Here is a 13,543-nt window from a genome sequence, read left to right on the forward strand (position 1 = left end):
CTAAAGGAAGCCAAATGAGTGCCATAAATGATACTCATCAAATTCCCCCAAGCTAAACTTTTGCTCGTCCTCGAGCAAAACAAACAAAGAAAGAATAAGGATGAAAGACTTATTCAAAAAGAAAAAGAAAGACTCAAGATGAGAATATACACTAAGACTCACTGTCGTAGGAATCACGGTTGCTTTTAGCTACAACAAGCCCTTTAAACCCCAAAATCACCTATGAGGATGAGTGAGGTCTCGTAAGGGTATCCTAAGAGTTTACGCACAACTCTCCCCCAACATCCGAGAGGCAAAACCGTAAAAAGAAAAGAAAAGGGAAAAGGGAAAACAAAACCTTTGCAAAATGGACTTACAAAGAGACTACAATGCAAATGAATGAAAATCTTTCTCAAGTAATCAAGGCATGCACTTTTCAAGATATCCAAGGTTGATTAAAACATAGGGTATGCTAGGCATAGGAACTAGACATCACAATCCACGTTCATCCCAGACGATCTTACCGCGTTCTTCCCACTAGTCTCAAATCTCCCCTTAGTGAGCATCCCAATGATTCCTCGAAGGAACCGGAAAAAGAGATTTATTTAGGCTACTCGACAATCTTGACTATGCATCCCCTTTCCTTAGGCAATGACCCATGATTCCCTCCCCCGAATAGTGACTCAACTTTCTAGGTTGAAAGGTCTTTCCCGAAGGTTGTAATGTAAGGGCATAAATGGTGAAGGTAGGCTAAAATTTGAAATTTGGTGGTTTTCCTAATAATGAAGCAAAGAAGGCGCCTTTCTTAGAATCACAATCAAGTAATCACCAATACAAACAAAAATACGTACACCACCAAGCTTATTCAAAGCTATACTCACAAGAAATATGTACATAAAGCGTAAACGTTTCTCCCACAAGCTTAAATGAAGCATTGTCCTCAATGCTTAGAAGGAGAAAAGAATACATCAAAATGTTTTTGAATTTTTCACTGTTTGAATTTTTTTTTGTTTTGTCTTGTTTGCTACTCTTTGTCCTTGCCTCTTTCCAACTTCGGACGGCTTTTTCTATTTTGCACTTATTTGTCCATGCCTTTTATAATTTAGGACGGCTTTTACTCATACTCATAAGCCATTATTCACAAAGAAGATATAACACAATCTTGCTGTCATAAGAATCAAATACTCCAACTTCTCCACCACAAACTCCATCAAGTATGATCAATTGCTTCACAAAAATCAAGAAAAGAAAGAAAATGAAACAAAAGGCCAAAGATCTAAAGATGTGGCTTGAAAAGAAGGAAATAGACTCAAATGGTTGCAAGAAGGCAAATGTAAACCCAAAAATAAAGATTAAACAAACTATCCTAAAAATGAAAAATACCACCCCGAAAAAGGGACCTTTGTCCTCCCTAGATAGCTCGGTCTCGGGTTTAAGAATCATAAATCAAGCTTTATAGATTGTGTGCGCAAAGTCAAGGATCCACGTCGCTCATACAAAATAGTTTGAAGGCTTGAAAAACGATGATCCTCACATGGATGTAGCAAAAACTTACTAATGGTGTCAAATAGATTATAGGGAGCAACTACCAAGCATGCCACAAACAAGTAGAATCCGGCTTCATGATCCTCCTAGTTCAAACCAACTACCCTAGCATACACCTATCCTAGAGTCAACCAAACATAGTCTCAAACCGTGTATACCTTTACTACCTAGGAAGAAATTCATGCAAAAGACAAAGTCCAATGTACAAAGTCCAACTCATAAGGAAAACAAAAATGAAAAATAAGCCTCAAAATGAAACCACAAACCAAAACAAGAACAAAGGAAAATATAAGGAAAAGAAAATAAAGGAAAACAAAAGGTAAGGAAAGTCATAGAAGAAGGAAAAATAAGAAAAATGGAGAAAGTAACTAGAAAGCAAGTTAAACACATATATCCCAATCAACATACAAGTGATCGAATGACAACATCGTCAACGATCCCAAACACATTACGTGTTAACAAGCAATCATCCTCGAACCGTTCAACTTCCCTAAATTAATCCTAATCTATGCATCCAAAGAAAATAAAGAGAAAAATTAGAAAGGTCTCACCGGGCTATCCATGCTTAGCATAATAAAGAAAGGCGACAGAAAGAATCAACGTCGTTGCGTTCCAAAATCGTAAGCATCATAAAAAAGCCATGTGAGAAAAAGAAAAACAAAAGAATCTATAAACAAAGAAAATGGTTAGTAACTTCAAAACAAAAGTAAGAAACTACAAAGTAACACTAAACTAAGCTAACAAAGAGTTAAAGAGAAAGAAAAGAAAAACTAAGTAACCAACTAAACTACAAGCTAACTAAAAGACACTAGACTACAAAATTTGGATTCAAAGGGATTTGGTGCGGTTATGGGTGCTTGAGGATGATGGGGTTCGAAGGTAGAAGGAGGAAATAAGGGGAAACGAAAAGAAGAAAGAAGGAAGGGGAAGATAAGGGGGCATGGCAGGGGGTGTGGCCGCACCATGCCTTGGCGCGCCCACACTTGGCCTTGCCCGATTTCTCTTCTTTTTTAAAAAAAAATCTTTGGTGCGTTCATTGGTGGGTACACAAATAATGATGATGATAAACACCAACATAGGCAGTAGCAAAACCCCATTTTTGTGGGTTCAAAATCCCAAAATAATGGTAGCACCACATGAACCCACCAAAAACAAACTTCCTTTAACTTTTAAAGCACAAAATTCCATATCTTACCTCACTAAAATTCTTCCCCTTTTACCTCAAATTTCGATGATATCGAGTGTAATCACATCAAAAACCGCAAAACACCTTCTCATTCCTCATGCTCACCTGATGAAATCCAATCCCAAGAATCCAACATACAAATCCAAACAAGTAGAAAAGTGCAAGAAAAGAAACTTAAAAAAGGGAAAATAAGAAAATTCAAAATAAAAAAGATAAGCTTAGAGATCTCCGGGTTGCCTCCCGGGAAGCGCTTGCTTATGGTCCTAAGCTCGACCCTTCCTCCAAATCATGGAAGGTCAAAGAACACCACCTTCTTCAAAGTGGCGAAAAGAGCAAATTTCTCAACTTCTAGCAACTTCTCGTTGTTGCTTGATGAGACATCTTTCAATAACTCCAAAAAAGCAAGCTTCTCTTTCCATAATCTCATTCTCTTTCTTTTTTTCCTAGAAGCTCGTGCTCTTTTCTTTGCCTTGTTCTTCTTTGTAATTGGTTTCACACCATCCACACTCTTGGGGTCATCGTCCTCCTCTTGAGGGTAAAGCTCAAACCAATGAGGAATGTTAATTTCCTCCTCGTCCATAAGCTTGGGAAGCTACGTTTTTTCTTCACTAACCTTCTTGCAATCACAACTCAAAAGCACATCATCACAATTCTCAATAACATTGTTAGTTGAAAAATCAATCATGCATACATTATCAATAGGGCGAGGGGAATTAACACATATAATTCCTTTCACAAGAGACAAAGACTCATGCGTTGGTTTTAGCTCAAAACCTTCCTCATTCTTACCAACTCTCAAGGTAATACGACCTCCCTTAACATCTATCAAGGTTCCCGAGGTGGTTAAGAAAGGTCTTCTTAAGATGAAAGGGATATGGTCATCTTCCGCAATCTCAAGCACAATGAAATCAATGGGAATGGTGAACTCTCCTATCTTGAGAGGAACATCCTCAACTCTCCCCTTTGGAAACTTAATAGACCGATTGGCCAATTGAAGGGTCATGTTGGATGGAAGGAGCTCACCTAGCTTAAGTTTCTTGAAAACGGAATAAGGCATGATGCTAACACTAGCACAAAGATCACAAAGAGCATTGTGGAACAATTTTCCTTTGATTTTGCAAGGTACGGAGAAATTTCCGGGATCTTTCAACTTTTGGGGTAGGTCATTATGAATAAAGGCACTAAAACACTCCCCCAAATTCACCGGTTCCACCATATTGCAAGCTCTCTTACCGCTCAAAATTTCCTTAAGAAACTTAGCATAGTTTGGCATTTGTTCCACCACATCGGTGAAAGGAAGAGTAAGATGAAGTTGCTTAAGCATCTCGACGAATTTCCCAAATTGTTCATCCAATTTATACCTATTTTGCTTTTGGGGGTAAGGAAGTCTAGGTTTGTAAACCTCATCTTGCTTCCGCTCTTTCTCCTTAGGCTTATCATGGAATCCTCACTCATCTTGCTAGGCTCTTCATGCTTGTTCCCTTCACTCGAATCACTCTCCTTTTCACTCTCCTTACTCTTCTTAGGAACACTCTCTTTAAGGACCTTAACACTCCTAGTGGTCATAGCACACATCGGTTCCCTAAAATCAACTTCTTGTGAGGGTAAAGAAAGAGGACTAGCACAATCTCTCAAAGGGATGGCTAGTTCATTGATTTGGTTCTCAAGCATCTTTCCATGAGTAAATAGGACCTCAAACATTTTATTACAAGACAATATGAATTCATTCAGCTTCTCGGATTGAGCCATCATGAAATTCTCTAGCCTATTCATTTGGGATTGTTGAGCATAGAAATCATTACCTTGGTTTTGAGTCTTTGGAGTAAATTCGGGTGGGGAACGTCTTTGAACATCATTTTGAAAATCTCCCCTACTTTGATTACTCCAATTACCCCTACCATGATTTTGGCCGGAATTTTGATTATGGTTACCATAACCTTGATTATGATCCCCATATTATTGGCCATGGCTTTGATCATTACAACAAAAGTTATTATGGTTACCACAAAACTCTTGGGTCACATGGTTACCATAACCACTATTTTGGTTATAATTATCATAGCTCCCATGATTGTGACAATTCCTACTCCCAACATTCTTTTGAGCATTAAATCTAAGTACATGATCATTATTGTCAACACAATTCACACGCACATTCTCATATCCATCACAAGGAACATTGGAGCAATTAGAAGCATTATGATCATTCTTTCCACATAAATCACAAACCAAGCATTCTCTTATCATGCAACAAGAAGAAAAAAGAAGGTTGGAGTAGGAAGATGTACCTCTCCCCTTAAGTTGGGAGGGAAGACTAGAAGCTTGTGAAGGACTCTCGAGCTTGGTCTTGAGAGAAATCACCTCCTTTCCTAACTCCGAGACCAATGTGGACAAATTGTTGACGACATTAGATTGAACGATTGGGTTGCTTGTGCTTGTCGATTCCATCTCTACCTCATGCCAATTCATGTAGTTCCTTACTACATCATCTATTACATCCACAACCTCTTCTTCCGTTTTGTTCATAATCGGCCCTCCGGCTCCGGCATGAAGGCTCGATCTACCTTGAGAGCTCAAACCACCATAGAAAATTTTTATGACTTGATAGGTTGGAATTCCGTGGTGAGGGCATTCCCTTTAGTAATCCTTGTACCTCTCCCATGCTTCATAGAGATTCTCTCTAGGCAATTGCTTAAAACTTTGGATTAAGGCTCTAGCCTCCGACGTCTTCTTTTGTGGGTAGAAGCGAGACAAGAAAGCCTTGGTAACGTCATCCCATGTCCTTAGGGACCTTGGTTTGACCTCCTTATCCAACCACTCTAAGGCTCTCCCTATGAGAGAAAAGGGAAACAACTTAAGCCTTATATACTCTTTAGCAACTCCGGCTACCATGATTGTATTACAATACTTCTCAAAATCTTTGAGATGGTTGAGAGGATTTTCACTTTTTGTACCACCATATTGTTTCCTCTCAATCAAGGTGATCATAGCCGGTTTGATTTCAAGATCATCCTCTAGGATCAATAATGGGGCAATCCCGCTCTCATACTTGTAAGCGCCCGGCGTGCCCAACTCCTTCAACGTCACTCTATGAGTTTCTCCCATGTTCACTTGCACACAATCTCAAACGAAATTATTAGTAGCACGGCTACAAGTGTAGCCTAAAGGAAAATCTTTTTGTGTTTTTTAATAAAATGAAATAGACTCAAAAACAATACACAATCACGACACCATTCCCCGGCAACGGCGCCATTTTGACGAGGGTCGAAGCTAGGTCATTGAGGCTAACCCCTACCCAAGGTCAAACAAAATTTATAAACACTTAACCAACCCTATAGTAGTATATGGTAAGTCAAGGGTCGAACCCAAAGGAACCCAAAGGAATGGTGGGCTATTGTCTATTGTCTATAGTTAAGCTATCCCGAAGTCTAGAATTAGGGTATGAATTCTATACTAGGACAAACTCGGCAAATAAACGAGAAGAAAGCAAATGCAATAAGCACTAGGGCTAGGATCCACATGTAGTCATAATGGATTCAACTAATTGGGAGGTCAAATTGGCTAAGTCATTCAATGTGAGGGAAGATCAATCATGCAACCAAAAAAGCATATCAAGCTATTCTCCTAGAGGTCTAACTAGCGTCAACTACGATAAACTCTAGCTAGGAAACATCACAAGACACCTCAATCGTGTAAATGCAAGCCACAAATCAATGGTCCGTATCAATGTGAACTCACAATGCAATCTAGTGCAACAATTAAAGTTAGCTACTCTTTAATTAATCACACACATGCACATGATCATCAACCAAATTTAATCACATCATCAACTCCATCAATTTTCCCCAAGTAGCATTAATCCATTACTCATACATGCTTGACCATTACCCTAGCAATCTAACTACTCACAATCCATCGAAATCAAGATCAAAACAAAGCAAAACAACAAATTCGTCATCATCAAATTGAACAAACTAAAATCAAATCACAAATCAATCAAACTTCAATCAAACTTGAACATTCAACAAAACAATTGAAATCAAACTAAAGATTGAATTAAAGAAAAGGAAATCTTACAATCTTGATCAAAAATCAAAGGAATTAACGAAAGCTTTAATTATCAACAATCCACCATGAATTTCTCTCACTCAAACCTAGAGTTTCTCTCTCTAAAAATCTCTCTAATTTGATCAAAAACTAATTCTAATTCTATTCAAATTATTCTCTCTCTAAAAATAGAAGGAAAGACTATATATAGAAAGATACAAAAGAAGAAGTAGTTAGATCGTCCCAAAAGAAAACCCGGAAGGTGCGGTCGCATCAAGGAAGAGGCGCGGCCGCGGGAAAATGGGTACGGAACAGGGGCAAGAGGAGGTGCGCCCTCACCACCCTTGTGCGCGCCCGCATCTGGCAGCAGGGCACTTCCCCTCTTTCTTCGTCCTAGCTCATCCTCGTGCGCTCGTCTTGGTGTTGATGATGAACACTAAGGTAGGCGGTCTCGAAATGGATATTTTGGCGGGTTCATCTCAAGGATGATGCCCCCACCACATGCGTGCACCGATCTCTTGACTTGCTCCTTGCGTTCCTTCAAACTTAAAGCTCCAAAAGGCAAACATAAAGCATCCAAATTGATGAGAAATAAGAGAGGAAGACTCGGGAATCTTTGGAAAAACGATCATAACCTAAAAACAAACGAAAACAAGCAAATAAAAGGGAAAAAGAACAAATAAACAAAGAAATGCACAAAACAAGGAGACTAACTACGGAAAGCACAAACTAACGAAATAAAGAACAAAACTAAGGAAAACTAAGGAAAATAGCTATAAAATAGCATGAGAATCATCCTAAAGGAAGCCAAATGAGTGCCATAAATGACACTCATCAGCAGCTCACCAAAGCATCTGAATAGGTCAAAAGAGGTATAATGGGCCATTTTCCTGTTAAGAAATTCTTAAGGGGATAATTAAAAAAAGAGGAACAATCAATAATAAAGCAATGAAGATGTTCAATACATCAAAAAGGCCTATTAGCAAATTGTGGTATGATTTTAAAAAGCAAAAAATGCAAACCAAAAAATACAATCATGCATAAAGTATCATCTTGTAGGGAGGAAAAGGGTCCAAATTCTAGAAGAAGAAATCAGTAAGCTAGGTATAGGAGAAAGGACATGCATCACAAATGTTGCACGAATACTTAACATATCAAGAAGCACAATACCGAGAATGATTCAAATAGGAGAGTTAAAGACCGTAACACCCCCAAATCTTCCTCTACAAAAATACCAGTATAATACCTATAATTAATTATACCGTAGAGATAGACTTGGGCGTATTACCGCTGTGTAATTATGCAAGGCTACTCAAAATACTTAATTCAATAACATAACTTGCAGCGGAAACTCAACTTTCTTTTATTAATACTTATAAAAATAATAACATTGTTATGAGTACTCAAAATAAAGTGCAAAGACCAACATTCCTAATCTAGGTGAAGACATTCTTGGGACTCCATATGCTCAATTAATGACTCCACTTGAAATTAGTCAACACTGCTTACCATTACGGTAAACAGGGCGAACAAAAAAAAACGGGTTAGCAAAATATGCTAAGTACGATAAGTGCAAGATAATGTTAATTCAATTTATTCGCAAACATGCTTTTAAAACCAATTCAAATAAATAATCCAATAATTGCAAACTCATGATTCAAAACCAATTCCAATAATAATAGTTAATAAAACCAATTCATTTATTAAGAACCAATTTTTTTTTAATCCAATTCTTCACCCAAGTGTGCACACCCCCAAGCTAGTCTCCTTATGTTACAAAGCTATTCTTGAGGATAGACCCGGTCATACAAAGTCCAAGGCCTTATCAATAAACCAAATCTAAATAGTGGGATTACCAACATGCTTAAAAGCATTAATAATAATAATTCAATGGTTCAATAAATCCTTTTAATATCTAATAATTCCAATATAATTCAAAATCCTTTTTAATTAATTCCACATGCTTTCATATAATGAACCTTGTAAATAAATACTTGAGAATAAAATCTCATATTAATAACTTTTCAAAATCAATAACTCTTCCTTGAAAAATCTTTTATTTAATTCAACAAACCTTTTAAAAACAAGTTCTATATTTAAACATGATAAGTAATTCAAACCATGAAAAACTCAATCATTCAAAATACTTTTATTAACCTAAAACAAATATTAAAAATCAATACCTCCAAATATAATTTATTTCATAATTCAAGCCAATTTAATTCAATCATCATAAAATCATTCAAAATATGTATTCAAACCAATCACTTTCAAAGGTATCTAGCCACCTACACGTACCTTGATTCCGAATATCAATCAACACTTCGCACTTTTAAAGTTCAATCACGAATATACCTTGCAAATAGCATAACCATAAGGTTGTCACATTATAAACTCAAAACTAATGTGCATGGACTATGATACTCTTGTAAAATAATACTTTAATATAAAATTATAGCATTGAAATAGGTATTTGTATTTAGAAAGCTAACCATGAAGAAGATAAAAGAATAGTATTAAAGAGAATTGTTAGAGATATGTGATATCGGAAAATATATGTCTGATATATTTTCCTTAGATATCATTAAAAGAATAATATATTTAGGTTTATTTTATGTTAAGATATATTTAGAGAATATATCTTTAGGATTTATAATTATGGTAGTATATCTTTTAGGAATATTGTTTCCTGTCTTATGTTGGTAGGTTTTGTATAAATACTCTACCTATATTATTGATGAATAATGATCAAGCTATTCTCTCATAAATAATTTGTCATGGTATCAAGAGCATGTTAAATCTTGGGATCGTTCACAGATTTTTTTCCCCTTGCCGGTGGGTTAATTAGAAAGCTAAACCTACCGGTGGGATTCATAAATTTGCTTCCGCTATGCAATAGTATTGCTCTTTGAAATTTCTACTTTTTGAATTAATTTCTTTTTTTTGGAATAACCATGTGATACGTGGGTTGTTTACTGCTATATATATGTGATCAATATGAATGATCATATGTGATTTGGTTAGGTTGAAGTGTTTGAGTGTGCTTCCTACATTATTGCATCTCCATGGAGATGAAAAAAAGCCACATTTGGCGTACTTTTTATTTTTTAAAAAAAGTTTTGTAGAAAATCACGGACACCAGCAAAGGGCCGTGGCAAAGAAGATCACGGACACTTGCAAAGGGCCGTGCGGAAGAAGACCACAGACACCAGCAAAGGGTCATGGCAGAAGAAGACCACGAACACCAGCAGAAGAAGACCACGGACACCAGCAAAGGGCCGTGACAGAAGACCACGAACACCAGCAAAGGGACGTGACTACAAATTTTTTTTTTTAAAAAGAATTAAATTAAATTGAAGTGACATGAAAAAAAAGTAGTGCAACTCGATCGACTTCATTAAATTGATGAATTTCCAATCGCAACGTTCATGTTACTGCCGTTACGATTGCGAGAGGGTGTTAGAGATATGTGATATCGGAAAATATATGTGTGATATATTTTCTGTAGATATCATTAAAGGAATAATTTATTTAGGTTTATTTTATGTTAAGATATATTTAGAGAATATATCTTTAGGATTTATGATTATGGTAGTATGTCTTTTAGGAATATTGTTCCTATCTTATGTTGGTAGGTTTTGTATAAATACTCTACCTATTGATATATAATGATCAAGCTATTCTCTCATAAATAATTTGTCAAGAATTGAATTTTCGTTGGAAAAATAGATAGAACTTGCAGAGGCCGTAACTCCTTCAATATAACTATGAATTGGGTGATTCTTGAGCCTAACCTCAAGGATTTTTTGAGAGGAACAATCTTAATGTGAAATACCAATACCCCAAAAACTGACCAAAAGTGCCTGAAAATTGGATTCAAAAGTATACGGGATAATATTTGTATGAAAAGAGGAGAAGAAAAGTATAAATATGTTTAGGGAAAAGAAGAAGAAGAGAGAAGAAGAGAATTGGGTTTTTGGTGTGAAGAATATGAGAGGTATGAAGGGGTATTTATAGGCTCCTGAATGAGGGAATTATGATAAGAGAATGTAGGAAAAATTATGGTAAAAAGAATTAAGAAATTACTTGGAGAAGTGAATAAAGAGAGATGGAAACTTTTGATATTAAGGTGATTAAGAATAATAGAATATAGGAAAATGTATTTGTCATGAAAAATAATATGGAAAAAGATATTACTTGGGGAATAATCAAAGATGAAATAAGGTAGGAAAATAAGATGATCAAATATTTAGTAGATGGGAAATAAAAATTAAGGAAAATAAAAGATTTTAAAGAGATAATTAAAAATACAATTTAACAAAATAAATCACCCAAAATTATTTTGCTAGATTTTAGGCTTAAAAATAATTGTGTAAATAACATATTTTGTATAAAATAATTAATTAGGAGAATACCAATTATTCACTATTTAATTTCACTAAGAAAATTAGGTTTTCTTTATCAGGGAAATCAGAAAATTCCTAGTTAATTATTTAGGAAATTCGGGCTCTTATAATTAAATAATAAAATATAATTTGGTTTAATTAAAATATCCGAAATATATATATATATATATATATATATATAATCCGGTTTTTAAAATAAAATAAATGGATAATAAATGTTATCCAAAATAATAATTGAGTTTTAAAATACTTTTGACGCCAAAATTCAAATATCATTTTGGCTCCAAAATTCAAATAAAAAAATAAATTACAAAAATACCTTTTTTAAGAGAATACAAATTAATTAATTAATTAGAAATACATTTCAAAAATACGGGGTATTACAAAGACACACACTAATGCATGCCAAAAATGACGTAAGCAAACATAATTGCAAGACTGAAGTGGATTTTAGGCATATTGATAGGATCAATAACTTGGACAAAGAACAAATATTTCCTTATGTATGACTTTGTTCATATACAAGTAGATAATAAGTGGTTTAATCTAACAAGGAAAAGTCAGAGATACTTCTTGGCGAAATCAAAAAAGGCAAATATAAGTCTAATTAGTTAAGCACAAGAATTTCAAAAGGAATGTTCATGTTATTAGCATGTTCAAGACCAAGGTTTAATGAGAATCAAGATTGCTACTTTGAAAAAAAGATATGACATTTTCCCATTCACCTATCTAGAAGCAACCAAAAGAAGTTCAAAGAACGAAGAAAAAGGGACATTGGTTACAAAAATCATTGAAACAGTCACAAAGGATACAACTAGGAGGATGTTGATAGATTAAATTATTCCAGCTATCAAGTTAAAATGGCCTAATGATTTCTCTAGTGCTTTGCTTCTAACTTTTTCTTCCACCATCCACCTCTATACACTTTCTCATGTATTTTTCACTTATTCTTCCTTACGACCCCCTGCCTTTTTTTTACCCACTTAGCTATCTCTTAATTATTCACCTTGTTAATCTTACACACACGCACTCATAACACCAATAATCCTTTCGCTAATTACATTAATTTTTGTGCAAATAGTAACTACAAAGAAACTTTGGGGGAATAAAGGTAGTATTCAACAATATTTTATATGATAACATTCATTTTAAATATCCACTTTTAATTTTTTGGTGTGATCGTTATTCTTTCCAAACTCATCAATCATCAATTAAATAAGAACATCTCTTTTTGAACCGTTTTCACTCTTTTTCATGTGCCTCATGTTTTTCTCAAATAAGGTATTAGTGTTTAGAGCGAAATTAAACTTAAATCAATTCTTGATTTTATAGAGCAAAACCACACCAAAGGTATTGATTTTTCAAAGCTAAACCATGATAAAATTAAATTAAAAAGTTGTCTCACATCACAAAAAGAACTAATAAACTCTTTTCTCACTACACAAGGAGATTTGAATAATCTTTTTTTTTTTTTTTTTTTCCTGTGTCAAGAAAATACAATCTTGACTAAAGTATGATATATGCTCCTTGTCTTTGCCCTTGAAAAGAAGAAGACCAATAGACCATCAAGACATCATTATAGCAACAAACTAGAGGCGAGGCTCGGGCGATGCCCCGAGTGCTAGTTTGTAATTAACATTCTATTAGTTTTTGCTTAATGTATTGAAAGTCATCTACAAAATTTAATATTTTTTAAAAAGATTTGTATTTGGAGAACCATATTTAATATTTGCATCAAATTTTAATACAATTTATTAAATTATCCTATGGTATGTAACAAATAGTATAATTAAGGACTAATCATCTTATCCAAGTTAATTATATTTTTTTTGGATAAATTTACACAATTTATGGATAGCTAAGGCAGTAAGACTTGCATCGTAATACTTGTTGGTCTCAAGTTCAAGTCTTACTATAAGTATTTTTCAGATGTCAAATCTAATTCTTGTTGTGAAGGTGACGTGGCATATTTATAGTGTTTAAAGACATGACATGTGGCATATATTGATGACTTGGCATGTTTATAGAGCTTAAAAAGGTGACACGTGACACATATTTTGTTTTAAGAACGCTTTTTAATATATAATAAGTATAGATAGATATTAAAGATAAACCTCAAAGACCCCGTTAAAAAAAAAAAAAAAAAATTGACAAACTTTGACATTTCATAGTATTATTCTATTAATTTTGACCATATGTAAAGTGTTATCTAAGAAACTTTATTAATTGACAAAGTCAATTACTAATTATCTTGTAAAGTATTACTTTGAATCAGATTAAAACATATCAATAATAATACTAATCTATTACATATTACTAAAGGCAAACCTAAAATGACACTTGGCAGCATTGTTGCAGTATTTTCCCTCCAAAAGTATTT

At 34.6% G+C, this 13,543-nt stretch overlaps 1 protein-coding gene across 1 annotated transcript; it reads right to left on the reverse strand.

Moving 5' to 3' along the window:
* Nucleotides 1-3,302: 3,302 nt before the first annotated feature.
* LOC110699225 lies at nt 3,303-4,483 on the reverse strand. The gene is made up of 2 exons (XM_021876719.1): nt 4,113-4,483; nt 3,303-4,071 (listed from the first exon to the last, which is right to left on the reverse strand). Exons 1-2 carry the CDS (start codon nt 4,481-4,483, stop codon nt 3,303-3,305), a joined length of 1,140 nt encoding a protein of 379 aa, XP_021732411.1.
* Between the last annotated feature and the right edge of the window lie 9,060 nt (nt 4,484-13,543).

The sequence above is a fragment of the Chenopodium quinoa genome, unplaced genomic scaffold (assembly GCF_001683475.1).
Source record: "Chenopodium quinoa cultivar QQ74 unplaced genomic scaffold, ASM168347v1, whole genome shotgun sequence".
Lineage (NCBI taxonomy): Eukaryota > Viridiplantae > Streptophyta > Magnoliopsida > Caryophyllales > Amaranthaceae > Chenopodium > Chenopodium quinoa.

What these genes read in the sequence shown, in the direction of transcription:
- LOC110699225 (XM_021876719.1), bottom strand. Translation starts at nt 4,483, where the DNA reads ATGAATAGGCTAGAGAATTTCATGATGGCTCAATCCGAGAAGCTGAAT. An exon ending in AAGAGCGGAAGCAAGATGAG is followed by an intron (nt 4,072 to 4,112) that starts GTTTACAAACCT and finishes AAAGCAAAATAG; the next exon opens with GTATAAATTGGATGAACAAT.